This window comes from Marmota marmota, unplaced genomic scaffold, assembly GCF_001458135.2.
Source record: "Marmota marmota marmota unplaced genomic scaffold, marMar, whole genome shotgun sequence".
Lineage (NCBI taxonomy): Eukaryota > Metazoa > Chordata > Mammalia > Rodentia > Sciuridae > Marmota > Marmota marmota.
In genome coordinates, this window is record NW_026000026.1 from 35,004,892 (window position 1) to 35,025,750 (window position 20,859).

The 20,859-nt window shown below is 37.3% G+C and overlaps 1 protein-coding gene across 6 annotated transcripts in view; it reads left to right on the forward strand.

Moving 5' to 3' along the window:
- The window catches only part of Ankef1 (ankyrin repeat and EF-hand domain containing 1), a 79,030-nt gene extending 58,986 nt beyond the window's left edge, over window positions 1–20,044 (forward strand). For 4 of the 6 annotated variants that reach the window (XM_015482868.2, XM_048811311.1, XM_048811310.1 and 1 more), the window contains 5 exons: window positions 1,732–2,554; window positions 3,894–4,120; window positions 5,337–5,500; window positions 6,714–6,851; window positions 8,346–8,663. In XM_015482868.2, the coding sequence (XP_015338354.1) occupies window positions 1,732–2,554; window positions 3,894–4,120; window positions 5,337–5,500; window positions 6,714–6,851; window positions 8,346–8,504 (1,511 nt within the window). In that variant the 3' untranslated portion in view covers window positions 8,505–8,663. Of the gene's footprint in view, window positions 1–1,731; window positions 2,555–3,893; window positions 4,121–5,336; window positions 5,501–6,713; window positions 6,852–6,974; window positions 7,736–8,345; window positions 8,664–15,804 lie in introns of those variants that run through there. The other 2 variants (XM_048811307.1, XM_048811308.1) reach the window with 2 other exon arrangements.
- The last annotated feature ends 815 nt before the right edge of the window (window positions 20,045–20,859 follow it).

Below are 20,859 nucleotides of genomic sequence, written 5' to 3' on the forward strand. Positions count from 1 at the left end.
TAAAGCTGGTCTGAAACTCTTGACCCTTCTTGTTGAGGTGGCTTGAGAAGTATAGGAAAAGCAACAACCAAAAAAAAAAAAAAGCCCAGATTCCCTGAATAAGCAAAATAGCGTAGGAAAGGGAGTAGACTTGCATTACTATGGAATTATTATGCTATGGACTTCTATTTTGAGACCACATTCTCAGGACCTCTTTCTCAATAAATCACTGTTCTTACAACTGTCCAATATAGCCAGGCATGGTGGCACACATCTGTAATCCTAGTGACTAGTGAGACTAAGGCAGGAGGATTGTAAGTTTGAAGCCAGCCTCAGTACCTTAGCAAGACCCTGTCTCAAAATAAAAATAAAAAGGGCTGGGGAAGTAGCTCAGTGGTAGAGAGGCCCTGGGTTCAATCCCCAGTATTGAAACACACACACACACACACACACATACACACACACACAGAGATAAATAAGCAACAACAAAAATCCAACTGTCAAATACAGAAATTTTAGAATCTTTATTGACCAAATAACCTTTCTGAGTTTTTCTATCACTAGTAAAATCATTAGCCTTATAAATATGTAATGTTTGACAATACAAAAGTATTGATCTTGAAAACTATTGCCAAGCTTTTATTTTTTATTTTTTATTGAGCAACCCCCTTTTTTATTATCTTTGGGTTTCCAGATGTCTTTTTTCTTCTCTCAAACACACAAAAGTAAATATCATGAACCCTACAGTACCCATCTATGTAAGCATCTTTTTGACAAGGAATTAAAACCACAAAGTATTGGAGGGTCTTGTTTGCATGCAGCTACTTGTCATTTTGATTGGTATCTGATTGGATGACAATCAATCCTTTCTGATTATGTGATATTGGCAAAACAGCAGCTTAGTCGCCTTCTAGATTGGAAACACTGGAAACAGCCTCTTTGTGGTCTGACTTATTTATACATATGAAGAAATTTCAATGTCTCAAGACACATTAGAGAGAACACCACCTCCTTGGTGTGCTGTTAAATAGATTCCCTAATGCACTCAGAAAAGTTTCATCCTTTGGGGGGAATATTTGCAAATAATGTTGGTCTCATAATTTTAAGTAAGGAACCAAAATGGAAAGAGCATTTTGATGTCTAAGTTGCACACAAATATAAATTTGGAATTCTCAGATTTGATTAACAAATTAGTTTTCCCCTGTAAAAGCTGTATGTGACCTCAAGACAAAATAATGAACTAGTATAAATTACCTTAATTTAATGAAGAATACAAGTCAAATATTAAGATTATGTGAGTGGTTTCTTTTTGAAGTCAATCAAAAAGAAACAAGTGTCTTTCAATATTACAAGCTGAATCTAGACACTTCTCTCCAAATTCCAACGTACTCTTACTCTTTTCCCATTGATATAAAAATCTCCTCAGCAAGCATCCCATTTAATATTTATTTCGACTATATTTTTTTCTAACATTTCTATCTATAGAGATAAAATCTCTCACTCCTTTGTAAGCAGATATAAAATTGCAAACTCATCTCTGTCAGAATTCATAAAAGTGAAAGCCACAGTGAAAAAATATAGCTTAATTTCATAATTATAATAGCTAGCTGCCCTTATCTCTGTGTATATATAATTTTAGGATGAACTTTTGACTAATAACCCCAAATTGAGAAAACAGTTGGATTATCATCAGTTGTAGGACCACACAGATGCCTTGGCACCCATACCTAATTATGATGTTTTGTGTTTTAGGATGTGAATTGAAATGGAAGAATTTAGATCACAAAACTCCAAGGGCTGTGGCCAAAGAAGGAGGCTTCAAAGCAGCAAGCAAAGAAATACGACGAGCTGAGCGAATTGCTAAAAAACTGGAGAAACCTGGAGTCAAAAACCCCAATCCAATGTGGGCCCTCAGATTACATGATTGGTCCATAGAACACGAGGCCCTCCTTCGAGAAGGCTTCTCCTTTTTAGACAGAGGAAACGGGACAGTGTCCAAGGAAGACTTTGTGCTGATCCTGGAGGATAAGCAAGAGTATGCAACCTCTGAACAGCTGGCCATCATAGCTCAACTTCATGAAAAGACCCGGGTCGGTGGAGTCAACATAAATGATTTCTTTAAAGGAACCAGATACTTAAGCAAGTCTTTTGTCTTGGGATCTTATGGGCCTAAGAAAAAGAAAAGAGGAATGGGCAAAAAGGGTCGGAAAGGAAAATTTGTTTTACCCCTCCCAATCTGCGTCATTCCTGAGAGTGTATTTCCATTCAGGCCAGATGGTGGGCCTCCATATTACATGATTGAAACCTACCAGAATGTAACTGATTGCAGCCGGTTTAATCAAGATCACCCACCAGAACATCCCATTCAGGATGATTCTTCTTGGTACATTGATGATCCAGGGAAAGTATTTTCAAATATTAATTTTGTCACCAAGGCGGGGGACCTGGCATCTCTGAAAAAGGCTTTTGAAGCAGGAAAACCTGTGGATGTGAAGGATAATTATTACAAAACACCACTAATGACAGCGTGTGCCAGTGGAAACATAGATGTTGTCAAGTTTCTTCTCGAAAAAGGGTATGTTTTGTTGTTGAGTGAGATTTAAGTTTTTATGAGGGTTCACATTTCAAAGAAATAAAATAAGGTCATAAGAAACATTCAGCTCAGAATTTTAATAGTATGGGAATGTGTTTCAATAACTAAATAGGTCCCATATGAGCATTCAGGCTAATGACAGCATAGACTTCTGTGTGTAAAAGACAGTTTGCCAGTGATAGTTGTACAGAAAGTAAAAGCCAACTAAGTGTTCACTCTGGGATTAGAAGAGACTTCTAATTATCACTGTTTTCCTGTGACAGGATGACTCATTTTGGTCTCAGTGTCTCACCTAGATGGTATGGAGTTAAAGCCTCTTGCTTTGTGGGGATCCCAACAGAGTCAAACTGGGGGGATGATGGACAGAATAACTAAGAACATGTTTCCATCCCTCTATAACCCACCATTCTCCTTCAGAGGGGGCAGTCTTTCCCTTGGTTCACTTATAAATATCTTTAAAATATCAAAACATGATGTTTTTTTATTTAACTTTTAATACTAAAACAGTTGTTTTGGTTGAATTCCTGCGTCTACCATAGTTGTATAACCTGCCTTAAGTTTCTTCACATTTCCGTGCCTCAGTTTTCTCATTTATGTAATGGGGCTCTAATGGGACTCATCTCAGAATTTGTAAACGATTAAAGGTGTTAACTTACGTAGAGCACTTAATGATGCAGTAACTGCACACTTGAAAAATGTATCGATGTTGTTATTACTGAAACATTTAATGTCAAAGACTCAAGTTTGTATTCTCAAAAGAAATGTGAAATCATTAAGGAGAACTTGAACTTTTGGATAGTGAAATCCTAACAAGCTCCAAAATTTTAAATAATATATTGTAATGCTTTAAATTACATTTTATCTTTTACATCAATTTTTATCTTCACTGGATCCAGTTTTGTAATTTTCCTGGATTTTAACCTTTGTAAACATTGTAAGTACCTTTCAAGCTAAACAAAATGTGTATGTCCACAGTGTTAAGACTGTTAAAGTAATGCAGAAAAAAGAGATTACCAAGAAATTATGTCACAGGGTTGGCAAATTAACAACTGATAAAACTCTCCAAAATTGTACTTGCCTTTTTAGGTCCCAGTACTTAGAGCAACCACAATTTTTAATTTGTGCATCTGTCTTTTTTTTTAAGAGAGATAGGAGAGAGAGAGAGAGAGAGAATTTTTTAATATTTATTTTTCAGTTTCCAGCTGACACAACATCTTTATTTTATGTGGTGCTGAGGATCGAACCCAGCGCCCCGCGCATGCCAGGCGTTCGCATTACCACTTGAGCCACATGCCCAGCCCGCATCTATCTTATTTTACAGGGCAAACGTTAATGCAACAGATAATTTTCTGTGGACTCCACTTCATTTTGCATGCCATGCAGGGCAGCAAGACATTGCTGAACTGCTTGTTAAGTCTGGAGCTACCCTAGATGCACTTTCAATCAACAACTCAACTCCCTTAAGTCGAGCCATTGAAAGCTGCAGACTGGATACTGTAAAATACCTACTTGATATTGGTGCTAAATTCCAGCTGGAAAATAGAAAAGGTATGTGTTTGTATTATTGATGGTTGGGGGTTAGTGAAGGAGAATTTATGTTAGATTCCACACCCCTCCAATTCTGTTCTGATAGAACCATGTTTTCCCCTGGGTTACTGGTGCAAACATGAGCCTTAGTTAAATGTTATGAAAGTTCTTCTTAAGTACTTCTCAAAGCATTGATATTTAAGGGCCAGTTCTTTATGTTTGCAATCTGTTAGGGACTTTTATAAAATTCAATAAAAATGATTTAGTAGAAATGGAAGCCCAAGCTTTTCAATCATTAGATTTAAAGAACAAAAAAAAAATTGAAAAAGACTATCTATTAAATAGTTCTATAATTTCTTAACACTTAATTTTTGTGGTTATTACATTGTGGATCAGGAACCATTGATATGTGGACCCGAACTAGTTTGCAGGTCACAATCTGAGTTATCACTGCTATGTTCAATTCCCAACGATTGGCATGCTAGAGACTCTAGAGATTTTGGATTCCTCTAATAGCTGTACAAAGTCATTCCTAAATTGAGGCTTCCTTGTCTCTAGGAAGTAAACAGATGGCCTACCCTATGTCATAAACACCACACAGGAACAATTAAAACATCATTTGAATAAATACTTAAGCTCCTTATGTGGTAGTGTTATTTTCTTATATTGGAACCCATTGCTTCTTTTTGCTCTGAGACATTGCTCATATCGCTGGCTTCTTTGGGCTGTCCCTCAGTCAGATAGAATTACACCAGGAGTACCTGATGATATGACAGGTAACATAATACCCAATCACCTGCCTGAGCACTTGTGAGCAAGCACCAGCTTCCCCAGGCCTTTTGGAATTTACCTTCTTACAACATGGAAAAAGGAAGATAAGTTAAATTTATTACACAAAAGGAAACGTTTGCAGTGTGGGGAGAAAACCATCAGTTGGATATTCAAAATATAATCTAATATTTCCAATCCACTTTTTAAGAAATGTAGTTAAAAGAAAAAAATTAATTTTTGTCAGTAAATGGTGCTTTAAAACCACGGAGTTTTATCACAGGGTCCACCTTTGAAGGATATCCAATCTGATTTATGAATTTACATGGTTAGCTTTAGTAATCACCCTGACTGTGCATGTGCATGCTTAAAGCTGTGATGCTGAGGTTTTTTTGTTTCCACCCCCCCCCCCATGGTTTATCATTAAATCCACTTATTAAAACTCTAAATTTATGTTTGTTTTAAACAGGGCATAGTGCCATGGATGTTGCAAAGGCATATGCCGATTATAGAATAATTGATTTGATTAAAGAAAAGATAGATAACTTGCCTAAAACAGCAGAAAATCAAAAAATGAAAAGCAAGACACCTTCTAAATTGAAAACTGAAGGCCCTGAGATTAAGAAAGAGGAGGTAAGAAAAGAGCTCAATTACCCATTAGTAACTGGAACTCATTAAAAACTTGTTGGGGGTTTGGGTGGGCAGCAGCATTATTTATGTGCTATTATACAACTGGGCAATGTCATACACAGTGCAAACTTTCAGCACTGTTATACAGTACTTTTAAAGAAATATCCAGCAAGAAGTTTCCAGTTACTGAAGACACTAAAAAGTGTTCATTGAAAACAGAATCTGCACAAAACCAAATATACTTAGGATGTTGTAAAACAACGGTCTAGGAGATATGTATACATTTGGTCTTGCATTGTACAGATTTGATGTCATGACCCAAGCAGGGAAGGGGGAGGGTTTTGAAACCTTATGAAAAATAATGTAAAGCATGGTTTTCCTTTGTTTTGATCTCATACTCTTTCATTGCCTACCTTCTTCCCTGTCCCCACCCAGGAACTTTAATGAATTCCACTGAACTCTGTGATATGGAGCCACTTGTAACTTGGATATTCAGCAAAGTGACTCTAGCAGGTTTTGAATGTACCACATTGACTGTACCTGGTAATCTGGAGTGGTTTAGGAAACCCTAAACTGCCAGCACAAGGTTGAGGTTGCTGCCTATGGGTTACCTAGGCATCAAAAGTTTGCCATTATCAGGGAATGTGCACATTCTTGGTTGGAAGCATCTTTTTAAAGAATTCTTGCAATTCTTCAGAGAAAATTCTTAATTCTTAATTCTTAAAAGAAAAATTCTTGCAAGACAGAGGACTAGGGAAGAAGGAAGGAAACACGCTCACTCATGCCATCAAATTGAATAGGGTTGGGGAAATGTCCATGGTAGAAAGTGGAAAGGGATTGTAGGCAAACATTAGAAAGTACCACTGTGGAGAATGGGAAAATATTAAGAGGTGAAGAAATTTCAATCAGTTGGGGCTTCTGCTATCCAGGCATTTTCATTTTAGAAGGACTTCATCCTTCTCCTTAATGAATAGCCACAGGTTAAAGGTAGATATTTTGAAGACTTATCTGATCTGTCCCTGATACTATAAAATAAGTAAAGTTAAACAAAGCAAACTAATATAAAAATATTCTATTTTATCTCAAATAGTATCTTATTTAGTAGTATTTTAAAGGTTTTTTTCCTGATTCCAGAGTAATATATAGAAAAACAAATAATAATATTAGAAAGTGAATACCACATTTGAAATTTATAGTTTTAAAATCTTGTTTCCAGGAACCACTTTCATCCATTTATGGTATGCCAGTCATATCGGAGGAAAAGAAAATACAAAGGGATAATGTGGTTTATCTCAATTCATTGATTACCAGGGGCTATACCAAGAAAGTGGATATCACATATGTTCCACAAAGGGTAAGTACTTTGGAATTGTGGAGCTCATGATTTTATTTTTCAAATGTTTTCTATGCAGACCATCCAAACAAATGTCCAAAATTTATCTTTCATGGTTACTATTTGCATGTGTTCTTTTGCCAGGTCCTCCTGCTTTCAATTCAAGATATCCATCTGTTGGATTCTAATATCTATTTCCCCTTGTTAGCATTTCTATATTCACATTTAAATTTTCCTTAAAAGATTAAAGTCTTCTTTGGTCAATGATATTCCCTACAGTTATTTAGTGACAAAGTTCTATTGATACCTCACCTTGGTACTTCTCAGACCCAGCCTTTCTTTATACTCACTACCAGCATCTCACCTGGGAGTTTCTTACTAATTAAGACTAGATATATTCAATAGTCTCTTAAAACATCTTCAGTTGTGGATAAATCTATACGTGGAATTTTGGAGGAGAAGTTGTCTTCCCAACGCACATCAAACCCTACTGAATAAACAATGCCTCCTGTATGAAAATAGTTTTGACTTCCACGTCAGACATAAAGGTAGTAAACCCGGATGATCTTCCAGTTCCTTTTGCTTTCCTGTTTTGACACGATAAAAATGAACAACAGATGGCCTGAGGATAACTAAGGATAACTGAAGATGAATTAATTCAAGAACATTTCTGAGCTCAGGTCCCATATAGTCATCTCCAGAAGTAGAGAGTTTCATCTAACCAATGTATATAAGAGTGGAGAAAATGTTAAAAATACATTTAGAAGTTAATTTGATAATTTCAACTTATCAAAAATCTTTCTAGAATGGAACCACTATTTGACCCAGTTATCCCACTCTTCAGTTTATACCCAAAGGACTTAACAGCAGAATACTACAGTGATACAGCCACATCAATGTTTATAGCAGTTCAGTTCACTATAGCTAAACTATGGAACCTACCTGGGGCTATCTTTCAACAGATGGATAAAGAAAATGTGGTATATATACACAATGGAATATTACTCATCCTTAAAGAAGAATGGAGCTAGAGAATATAATGTTAAGCAAAATAAGCCAATCCCAAAGAATCAAAGGCCAAATGTTTTCTCTGATGTGTGGATACTAATTCACAAAGGGGGTAGGCTAGGGAAGAATAGAGGTACTTTGGATTAGATAAATGGGAATGAAGGGAGGGGGGCATAGGGGTGAGAAAGAGAGTGGAATGAATTGGACATTATTACCCTATGTGCATATATGATTATATAACCAGTGTAACTCTACATCATGTAAAACCAGAAGAATGAGAAATTGTACTCCATTTATGTATGATGTCTCAAAATGCATTCTACTATCACGTATAACTGATTAAAACAAATTTTTAAAAAGCTGCTTAGGTCAGGGATATAACTTAGTGGTGGAGCACTTTCCTGGCATACACTTAATTAAAACTGTGTAATGAATATTGTCTGGATATGAGCATATTCGCTAGCCATCATGCTCAATAGCTGCTTTGGGTCTGGGGGTTTATTTCAGATTTGGAGTCCTGAAGCCACAACAGCTGAGCTGATCAGGAAAAGGGAGCTGCGGCGGGAGAGGTTTACTTATGAGGTGGACTTTGAGGATTTCATGATGCCTTTTCAGAAGAATATCACTGAAAAAGTCCAAGCATTGGAAGCTGCTCTCAAGATCTGAATTACAGCAGTTTCTTCATAGGGTAAATTCTCTGAGGTACAGGGATGGAACTTTGGAGAAAGTCAATGTTTCTATCAAAGTCAAAATCCCCCAATTAAGCATTCATTACCAAATATTTGTTTTTTTATTTAACATCCATAAATGTTCTGAGATATATAGTGAAGATGTGCTTTATTTTGCAATGAATGGCATGGTACTGTGGATAAATCCCCCAATCACCAAAATGTAGTAGAATATCTGGCCTTTGGGTATGAACATTGCTGTCAAAAAAAATCTGCCTGATGTATGCTGTAATGTTTAGTAAAGATAAAATTCTAGTAGAAATTGATTAAAAGTTTAATATAAGGAAGATGTAGTATGCAGTTGTTTAAGGAAGGAGTTTGTTTCTCACATACCATTATAAATCATGTGACTTAGATACCTTGGGCCAAATAAATTTTGGACACTCACTTCCCTTCCTAATCTGGGACTGTAAGTCCCTCAGGCCTGACTTCCAAATGCCAGAGGGCTACCTCTAGCACTTAAACTTGAACAGCAGAGCAGAAGTGCTTGAGAAATCACAATCCACTCTAAGCAACACTCAGTCAATGAATGAATACATTCAGATCCCCCAGCTCTCTGGTAAGATTTTTCTGAAGTGTACATTCTCATAAGGCCAAGTTTCCCACAGTGGTGACTGGTTTGATAACTCACCCTTCATTACCACTTTCCTTTCCCTGTTCCACTCTTCCCCTCCTTTGCTAGTTTTTATTGCCATTACCTCCTTGTCTCCTTTTGCTTCTGGAAGGGCCTAAACTAAGACAACATCTATGGTATTCTGAGGCTCATAGCAAAAGTATTGAAAATGCATTTCCTTTTCTTCTGTTTACTACAAAATAAACATTTCTCCAGTCTGGAGAATTTTCCCTCAGAGTCTTTATCTGCAATTAAGAGGCAGTTCAAGTGGTATTCACATAATAGCTGGTACTTTGAACAGAATTTCCAGATGCCAGGAAAAAAATATGAGAATGTCTAGAGGTTATCATTGTGAATTTCCCTTAAGGGAATCCCATTATTTCCTGTTTTCTACTGCTTGTTCATTAAGTTGATTCTCAAGTATTTTATTTTATTTATTTTTTTTTGATGTTACTATAAATGGGGTGGTTTTTCTCATTTCCCTTTCAGAGGATTTGTCATTGATATACAGAAATGCCTTTGATTTATGGGTGTTGATTTTGTATCCTGTTACTTTGCTGAATTCATTTACTAGTTCTAGAAGTTTTCTGGTGGAACTTTTTGGGTCTTCTAGGTATAGAATCATATGGTCAACAAATAGTGCTAATTTGAATTCTTCTTTTCCTACATGTATGCCTTTAATTTCTTTCATCTAATTGCTCTGGCCAGTGTTTCAAGAACTCTGTTAAATAGAAGTGGTGAAAGAGGGCATCCCTGTCTTGTTCCGGTGTTTAGAGAGAATGCTTTCAATTTTTCTCCATTGGCCTGGGACTTACCATAGATAGCTTTTACAATGTTGAGATATGTTCCTCTTATCCCTAGTTTTTCTAGTGTTTTGAACATATGAAGGGATGCTGTATTTTTTGTTGAATGTTTTTTCTATGTCTATTGAGATGATCATATGGTTCTTTAGTTTATTAATATGATGAATTACATTTATTGATTTCTGTATGTTGAACCAAACTTGCATCCCTGGGATGAATCCCATTTGATCATGGTGCACAATCTTTTTGATGTTTTTGTACTCATTTTGCCAGAATTTTATTGAGAATTTTTGCATCTATGTTTATTAGAGATATTGGTCTGAAGTTTTTAAAATGTGTCTTTGCCTGGTTTTGGAATCAGGGTGATACTGGCCTCACAGAATGAGTTTGGAAGTGCTTCCCCTTTTTCTATTTCCTGAAATAAATTGAAGAGTATTGGTTTTAGTTCTTCTTTAAAGGTCTTATAAGACTTGGCTGTGTATCCATCTGGTCCTTGGTTGGTAGTCTTCTGATGGCATCTTCTATTTCATCACTTGAAATTGATCTGTTTAAATTGTGTATATCATCCTGATTCAATTTGGGCAAATCATATGACTAGGAATTTGTTGATGCTTTCAATATTTTCTATTTTCTTTGAGTACAAGTTTTCAACATAATTTCAAATTATCTTCTGTATTTCTGTAGTGTCTGTCGTATTTCCTTTTTCATCACATATGTTAGTAATTTGAGTTTTCTCTCTCCTCTTTGTGAGCATGGCTAAGGATCTGTAAATCTTATTTTTTCAGAGAACCAACTTTTTGTTTTGTCAATTTTTTCAATTGTTTCTTTTGTTTCAATTTTATTGATTTCAGCTCGGATTTTAATTATTTCCTGTTTTCTACTCCTTTTAGTGTAAATTTGATCTTCTTTTTCTAGGGCTTTGAGATGCAATGTTAAGTCATTTATCTGTTAACTTTTTCTTCTTCTAAGGAATAAACTGCATGCAATGAACTTTCCTCTTTAGAACTGCCTTCATAGTGTCCCAGAGATTTCAATATGTTGTATATGTGTTCTCATTCACCTCTAAAAATTTTTTAATCTCCTCCTCAATGTCTTCTGCAACCCATTGTTCATTCACCATATTTTTTTGTCTCCAGGTGTTGGAGTAGCTTTTATTCTCTATTTTATTATTGATTTCTAATTTTATTACATTATGATATGATAGAATGCAGGATAGTATCTCTACTTTTTTATATTTGCTAAGAGTTGCTTTGTGGCATAATATATGGTCTATTTTAGAGAAAGATCCATGTGCTGCTGAGAAGAAAGTGTATTCTCTCATTGAAGGAATGAAATATGTCAGTTAAGTCTAAGTTATTGACTGTATTATTGAGTTCTGTAGTTTCTTTGTTCAGCTTTTGTTTGGAAGACTTATCCAGTGATGAGAGAAGTATGTTAAAGTCACCCAAAATTATTGTGTTGTGGTCTATTTGACTCTTGAACTTGAAAAAACTTTCTTTGATGAACATAGATGCTCCATTATTTGGGGCATATATATTTAAAATTGTTATGTCTTGTTGGTATATGGTTCTCTTGAGCAGTATTAGTATCCTTCTTTATCGCTTTTGATTAACTTTAGCTTAAAGTCTACTTTATTTGTTATGAAGATGGAAACCCCTACTTGCTTCCACAGTTCATGTGAGTTGTATGATTTTTCCCAACCTTTCATCTTCAGTCTGTGGATGAGATGAGTCTCTTAGAGACAGCATATTGTTGGGTCATTTTTTATTTGATCCAATCTGCTAGTCTATGTCTTTTGATTGCTGAGTTTAGGCCATTAATATTCAGGGTTATAACTGAGACATGATTTGTTTTCCCAGCCATTTTTGTTAATTTTTGGTATTTAATGTGACTTGATTTTTTCTCTTTAGTGTAATATATCTCTTGGCTGATTTTCATCATTGTTTTTCATTTTCTCTTCACAGAATATTTTTCCAAAGATGTTCTGTAGTGCAGGCTTTCTAGTTGTAAATTCTTTTAACTTTTGTTTATCATGGAAAGTTTTTATTTCATCATCAAATATAAAGCTTAATTTTGCTGGATATAAGATTCTTGGTTGGCATCCATTTCTTTTTGCAGAGCTTTGTATATGTTATTCCATGATCTCCTGACTTTGAGGGTCTGGGTTGAAAAATCTGCTGAGATACAAAATGGTCTCCCTCTATAAGTGATCTGATTTGTCTCTCTTGCAGTTTTTAAGATTCTCTCCTTATTCTGTATGCTAGACATTTTCATTGTAATGTGTCTTGGTATAGATCTTTTGATGCTGTCCCATAATTCTTGGATGTTCTCTTTTATGGTCTCTTACTATCTTCGCTGTGTGGTCAACTTTTTTTTTCCAGATTGTATACTTTGTTTTCATTATCTAACATTCTTTCTTGCAAGTGATCTAGTCTGTTGGTTATGCTTTCAATTGAATTTTTTATTTGGTTTATTGTTTCCTTCATTTCAAGGATTTCTGACTTTTTTTTTCAGAGTCTCTCTTTCTTGAAGTAATCTTTTGCTATCTGTATTTGCTCTTTTATCTCTTTGTTGGAGTGATCAATTTTTGCCTCTATTTGCTCATTTAGGTCCCTCTTTAATTCACAGATCATTTTAATTATGAACCTTCTGAACTCCTTATCTGACATTTCATCAACTTTGCTGTCCATGGGTTCTGTTATTGTAGTGTCCTGGTTTGTTTAAGACACTTTCCTCCCTTGTTTTCTTTCTTTTTTTTTTTTAATGTTGTCTATGTGTCTTCCTTTCTTGCAATGTGGCTCTTGAGATATTACAGTTTATCCTGTATATTCTTGTAGTATCCATGCAGATTGTCTGTACCTTACCTTTATGTTGGCTTCCAGACCCTGCTAGTGTCCTTCAATGTATGCTATTGCAACTAAAGGTGGTGGTGGCAATAGCCAAGGTAACTTGAGATAATAGTGGAAGTTCCCCAAGATGGATGCAATGTCTTACAGAGATGGGATTGAAAGGAGGGTGGGCCTTGCACTGTCTTTGGGTTGCCAGTTCTGAGTTGCAGTTGCTTCCAAGCCCTGTCTATTGTCCAAAATGTAGGGCTACTGCATGGGGAAGTCTATGGTGATGTCTGCATTGTCCCAAGATGGACGTGGGTTAGGCTTGGGCTCCCAGGTGGGGGGCAGTGATGAACTCGGACCTACCCTGGGCCTGGGTCCTGCTCAGGTCAGTGTGGGCAAATCTGGACTGGGCCTGGGCTCCCACCGTGGTCTCTGGCCTGAAGAGGCGATCCTGTGCCAGAGACTGAGCTCCAGTGGGTGTCTACCAGTGGCAGGATGGACCTGATGATGTCAACTTTGTAAACTTCAAGTTAAAGTGTTGTCTATGTAGTTTCTCTATTACAGTCAATATTTTTCTCTTTATAGTATAAATAAGTATCTCATGGGTAGATCTTTGAAACTGTAAATTTTCTTTTATGTCCATAAATATCACCCATTAATTTTTAATATTCATTGATGATACTTGCCTGGAATGAGTGTTAAAGGGACAATAGCCATAAGCTAATTTTTCAACTTCATCATTATTTCCATTTCTTAGTTATTTTCTGCTGTTGAGCAGAACTTTCTTTTCTCCACTAATTTATGTACTTAAATAAGTATGGACTCATGCATTACTTTCTTACTTAACAGGTTATAATTATAGGAACCCACTCAACACTCCAGTGTTGGTAATGTATCTAACAGCAGCAATTTCTAGGATCTAAGGCTGCCATAAGTTCCTCTTCGGGACCAACCTACTTCTAAGAGGGAAAACACAAATAAAACTGTTCCAAATCCATTTTTGAGGAATGTAACCTTTCTGGCTCAGAAAGTGACAAAAGGACCATTTATACCTAGATTGATAAACTATCAAAACCTTTATTATCTCCTGTTTGTTCTCCTGAAACCCCATTGATCCTTCAAAAAAAAAAAAAGCCATTTGTTCTCACATAAACACCCTCTCTACCTCCCCTTTTCCTATTTTTTAATTTGTTTAAATTTTAAAAACTATTACAATTGTGTACGTATTTGTGGTATATAATGTGATGATATATAAGCTCCCGGTTCTAACTACTACTTTGAATTTCTCATCACAGTTATGATAAGAAGTACATGCACACTGCACCTGTAAATAAACTCCCTTTTCTTTTATTTATCTGCCTTTTGTTAGTTTTATTCACAGACCCCCAAGTGGTCAACCTTAGGGCAGACAGGAAGTTTCTCCTCTCCTATGTAATTCTCTACTATGATCACTTACTTTGATTTGGCCATGGAAACCCCTTCAAATAGGCTCCTGATAAGTAGGCATTTTGCCTCTGAAAATAGCTAGAGAATTCTTATTTCTTGAATATGATGGAAAATGCTTACACATGGCTTCATTTGTAATGAGAAAAATGAATCTGTGGTAACAGATCTGCAGACTGTAGCACTGTTTTCAGCCTTGTGAGTACAGTTCCTAAGTGTCAGCTTGATGTGTAGTGCTGTACTGTGATCGCCTTCAGCCATTTGCAGGCATCCACTGAGAGAAAGTGTTAATGCCAGGTCCTACTAGACCCCTTTCCCCATTTATGACATGTTTGCATTCATTTTAGAGGCTCAGGAACATGTCTGAATGAAAACTGTGAGGGGGGCACTTCAAGTAATTGGGTTTATTTGGCGTTTATCGCTAAAACCTAACAGCAAAGGCACAGTTCTAACAATAGCCTGTCAGGACATCAGTGCTGTTCAAAGAGTAGTCCATGGAGCAACAGCAGCAGCATCACCTGGGAGCTTGGTCCCATACCCCACTCCTCCCTAAATAAATCCACATAGTCTTATAAAAAAAGATTTTATAGAGGAAAACTTCTAGGCATAAAGAGACAGTGTTGATGATTAATGAACAAACTACATTTTAAGTAGTATGTACAATAACCTCAGAACAGCAAATAATGCAACACACAGTAATTTTTCTAGGTTTTAGAATTATGAGTTATCTGAAATTGGTTTTATTTTGACTTGCCTAATTTTGTTTTTTCTTTTCTTTTTTAAACAAAATGTATTATTTTGAAAGAGGAAGAAATGCTAGTTGACACAAAAGTCCAGAATAACAACATGATTTTACTAGTATTTTCCTCTTTTATTCCTTTTCATATGTTACCTAAGTGAAGATTCCTTCAGTAGGTGATGCTGAACCAAGAATTCAGGAGCAAACGGTATGAAGAGAGAGTGCTCCCAGGATACTCTCCTGGGGTGAATAGGGTGAAATAAGCCAGAAATGAAAAAAGTCATCAAGGGTGAGCTTTCAGATGAGGCCCTGGCTTCAAAGTAGCCCATGGGGGCTTTGGAGCTCCAGCAAAGGAGCTGGGCTTCTGGATTCCTGTGTCAGTCTGTTAATAGCTACCAGGGAACTGAGTGCTGGAGAGGCTGTTTTACTGCTCAAGGGCAATTCTATGGAGGTGCTGGCAAGAAGTACTGGCTGAAAAGTAGGCAGAAGCTGGGGGAGGGTACTTACCATAGCAAAAGGCATTGATTTCTAATTTAACATCTGTGCACCAGTTAGGAGGGTGGGTTTGGTCGTCAGTAGGTCTGAATTTGAATCCACACCCTACCACTCTGTAACTACAGTCACGGAATCAAGTTCCAAATCATCTCTGAGTTCCAATTTCATCATTTATAAAGTAGGGATAATGAGAATACCCTTCAAATAGACTGGTTAGTGAGAGTCAAATGGAGTAACATCTTTACGGGTGCTAGTTTTGTGCCTCGCATAATTGGAGCTCAACAAGTGGTTTGCTTTTAACTATCTTTCAGTCTCTATCACAAAGGAAGACCCAAAGGAGGCTGAAGGATGAGGACTTGGAAAATCAGCACAGGCAAGGTCTCCTGGAGCAGATGTACTTTCAGCAAAGTGGTTTAAACACATAGACACATGATCTACAGTTTCATCAGGTTTATCTAGTTTCCAGTGGTGAGAGAAAGATGAACAGTACCTATTGACTGTGATGACTAGTCGCCCATTCCAGTAGCAGTTAATTCCAATTGATAAGGGGTCCAAAGGTTTACTTTTTAAAGTATTTTTTTTTGTCTCCAAAACCTAACCAATTTGTGCTGGAGTCTAAACAATTCCGTAATTTAAAAAATTCCCTAGAAAGACGAACTGAGACAGGGAACTCTAGTACAAGTGGAGGAATGTCTCCAGGAGAAACTTGTCAGGGAAATGAAGGATGCAGATTAATCAGGAAAATAACTAAGGCAGGATGTAACCTCAAAGGGGAGCCAGCCTCAGACTCATGGCACTGGGGAGCCATGGAGGATGAATTGCAACTTAGAAGTTGTTCTGCTCAGAGGGAAGCAAGCTGGGCTGTTACTCTTCTACCTGTCCTTGTCACCAGTATCACCCAGCTGACTCTCAAAGTGACTCCAGTCAGCCAAATGCAGTCCTCCCAAGGAAAAAAAAACAAACAGCTGAGAGCCACCAACCACAGCAGCTGAGCAGAACGGACCAGCTGGCAAAGGGGCTTTGGGTTAGGTACCAATAGCATCTGCTACAAGTGATGTGCTTTTGGGTGCAAAGTTTGGGTGCACAGTTTTAGAAGGCGATTTGCTACGATCGTTTTGCATAACATCCTTTCTCTTCCAGAAGAATATTTTTCACAAACTTACAAACTTGCCTAATTAATTCTTAAAAATAAAGAGGAAGAATGAGCAAGAAGAGCAATGAGAACTGATTAAGCACCTACCTAAAGGGGAAGGCAACTCCAAAATCCCACTGGCACTGTTTCTCTTCAAACTTGAGCATTATTAATCATTGAAAATTATAAACCAAAAGAAGCACTCAGTCCCAGCCCCCCATGCTCAGGGTAAGATCGTGTCTAATAAATACAAATGAATCAGCCTCGTTGTAGTTAGTTGAGCAACTTTTATTGAATTTGCAATTTAGGAAATTCACTATGTAGCCATGAAGTGTACCCAAGAGAACCACTCAGAAAGGTAGTACAAAAAGAGAAAGGGGAGAATCCAGATGCCTTCTACACAGAGGCATAAATTTTGAAGTAAATAGCCATCTGAACTATGTGATTATTGTTTAACAATTTGCACAGAATGTATATTTTTATGGATTTGTGTTTCTTTAACAAAGATCCTGAGGGAAATTTGCAAATAAAGGTAGATGGGTCATTTGCGCAGATCAAATAAGCTCTTGCTAACATTCTCAGATCCTTAGGTAGTTGTTACTACATTATGAGTTTTATCTGGGTAATAAGGAAGAACTGAATATTCTGTTAACATTCTGGAACTCATTGGAGGTTTCTTTTATCCTAGATTAATAGTTGAGTATTGTGTGAGGTGGGAGATGTGTGTGTGTGTGTGTGTGTGTGTGTGTGTGTGAGTGTGTTCAGAATTAATGACAATATTTCCTTTTCATCTGCAGACTTTGAAGAGGAACTAATACACAAAAGATTTGTTTTCCATGGGTTTAATGATGTTTTGTAAAATGACTTGAAATAGTCATATGTTTCTCTAAACCTGGGAGATTATTATGGTCTTTGTCATTGAGACTCCAATATGAGGCTCCCCTCCAAAGGAAATAGGAAGTGAGAGAACAAGAATTTCCTCTTAATTAAATGATAAAAGCAACAGCTGTGTCTGTCTCCCTGTCCCACTCCTCAGCTCCCACCTGATAGCCCTGCTGAGATGCCAGCTTCTACCAGGTGACACTGTTAGCACTATCCATTCTTTCCTGTCCCTCCAACCTAGGGATGGTACCTGCTACCTTTGTTGTGCCTCACTGTGCCCTGGTGGCCCCATCAGCCTATACTGTCACCTGTACAACCAAATTCTTGCATTAACTTCCCTTTGGTCAGAACTCAGAGTGGTAGTTCTTTCCCTGGTTGGATCCTGATTTATCATGTATCAAACACTGGCATGTCAGGAGAAAAACCAGGCATGGCCTCTGCCCTCACGGAGCTTCTGGTTTGGTTGAGGAGACATTTCTCAATAGAAAAATGTACATATTGACAATTACACAGGTTTAATGTAGGTGAAGGATATGATACAGCAGGACAAAGAGCAAAGAAAACTGTAGAGAGGTCTAAGATTTCCAGGCATAGCTCCCTTTGGTCTGTCCTTAGTCACTGGAGACAGGATATACTTCATCTTCAGATTACCCACTGTTAAGATAAATGTAACCCTGGCCACATATATTGAGGAGTCTTTTATACTCACTGTCCACAAGTAAAACCAGCCTGTTTAACCTGGTATCAGTGTATTATTGGGCCATTTTTGTGACTATAGTGAAATGCCTGAGGCAAACTAACTTTATGAAGAAAAGAGGTTTATTTGGATCACAGGTTTAGATCATGAAAGTCCAAATTGACATGGTGCAGGTTCTGGTGAAGGACCTCTGACAGAAACAGCAGGAACATGTGTGAGGAAGAACTTACATTACCAAACAGAAAGCTAGAAAGAGATTGTGTAGCCCAGGCTCAGGCTTTTAAAACAACTATCTTATGAGAACTAACAAGAGTAACCTGGAGACATACCTTAATTTATTTGGAGGCAGGATCCCATATCATCTAAAGACCTCACATTATTTTACACCTCTTAAAGGGTTTCATCTCCTCTCAACACTGCTAGCCAGGGAACCAAGCTTCAAAATCTCAGGGGAACCCCCAAACCATATTTAAGCCCTAGCCACCCAAACTGTGTTCAAACTATCAATCTATATACCCCTAAACAATGTAGACAAGCTAATACAGATTGCTTCCAGGGGAATAATTATCTTTAACACATTGCAAAGTCCTAGCTACTCCATTTCGTGTGTGTGTGTGTGTGTGTTGGCTCTGATTAGAATGAGGTTTCATTTTAGTCTTATGACAAAACTTCAGGCACCCCAAGAGAGAAGCAGAGGAGCTGCTCTAGTATAGCTGGAAGGCAACCCTACCTCATGCAGCCTGTGAACTTACAGTAGACGCCAGAGAATCAGGGACACTCTCACTAATATGAGAACATTCTAGCCGAGGTCTGAAGAAGGCATGAGAAACTAAGTTGGCCCTAATGGGAAGGAAGAATCTGGCGCAAGGAACAGCATTTTGCAAGCAGATCCATTCCAGCAAGTGGAATAACAGACAGGAGCATAAATAAAAATTGGGCTGTGGAAGAGGCCAAAGCTACATTCTAAAGGGATATTTTAAGGCAACCATATGGATCTGAGGAAATGACTGATTTCCATTTGATTCTGCTGATGCCTCTTTTACCCTAGAAATTTCCTTGATTCCAGAAGCATCACACTGTCTTGAGGATTCTCAATATCATTTGTAGGTCATTCTTTTTCATATGAAGACTCTTGACACTAACCGATTTAATAAAACAATTTCAAGGCGAGGAATTGAACAAGACTGGTTCCCAAACATCTTTATCTAAAATTGTTTTCTCTCCTGGAATTGATGGTGCTCTTCACTATTCAGCTTTCTTGTTCTCTCCACCCTGTTCTCATTTGTATGTGCTCTAATCTGAGCCAGAATGTCCTTAACTGGTGGCAAAGATGTCCACCAGAAGCTCCGGTCTTATATCTTGCTACAACTCCAAGTAATAAAAAGGTCTGCTTTTCCAATCGGCCCATTAAAAACCCTGGCTAGATTTTCAGGGTCAGACTCCAGTCAAAGATCCATCTCCATACTGCTCAGTGTGGCCTGAGGACACAACTTCTTGATTGACCTGATCATTTTGCAGCCCAAGATCTAATTGATGAGCTAGTTCCACCCAAATCACTCAGACTGCTACTTTCCCCTGAGGAAAAGTAAGAAGGGGGGAAAAAGTGCTATGAACTCTAGAAAGGCAAAAAGAATATATACCCACTACAACTTCTGCCCAACCACTAGATGTCAGAATTTCTCAAGACCATGTTCCAACCCCCCATCTCTCTGTATATGCTCTCCACACACAAGCTTGTTTAAACCTTTTCTGTGGATGACTACCACATTTATGTCTTAAGCTCAGCTATTTTATCGAAGCCCCACAAACATGCGTCTCATTATACTTGACATCCTTTTTTTTTAAATTTCAAAGGTCCCTAAACTCAAGTCAAACTCTTTGATATCCACTGCCCACCCTTCAGTCTATTTCTCTTTCAGAATTTCCTACAGAAAACACCAAGCATTCTAAATGAAAACCAAACTTCCATACATCATAATGACATTTTCCTTCTCTGAGCATCTATCTATCCCAATTCAGCTCCATTGAATCTCTTAAATGTCTCTTGAAATTTTACCTACTATCTTCACCCATACCAGCCAGTCCCCACTATCGTCTATAACTACAAAACTCATTTGGATTTCCCTGAGTTGTTCTTTACAGTCTCTTCTTTCCTGCAACCTCTCTATACACTGCTCTCAGAGAAACCTTTTTTAAAAAAAAATAGGATTATTTTGGTACTTACTTAATAATCCTTGTAACCAAGTAACAGAGTCCCAATCATGGCAGCTGAACCTCCAGCCAATCAGAAGCTGAAAGCTGCCCAAACCTGGCTATATAAAACCAATGCCAACTGCAGTCAATCAGGCGGTTTCTGTATATTATTTCCTTTCTCTGGTTATAAATTTCATCTGCACATGTGGTGGGGTGGGGCAATCTGAACCATCTTTAGTCTGGGATGTTGAACCCTTCTAGAACATTTTTTATTGCATAAGGAAACTTTGTTAAAACAGTGTAAATGGTCTGTCTTCATTTTAATAGACTAAATCACCATTTATATATGTATTCCTAAGTCACAATGTTCTTGCTACAGTTAGAATTTTATCTTTACCTATACAAATATTTAAATATCTAATTATCTGACATAGTAACTATCATGACTGAGCATTTTCAGAC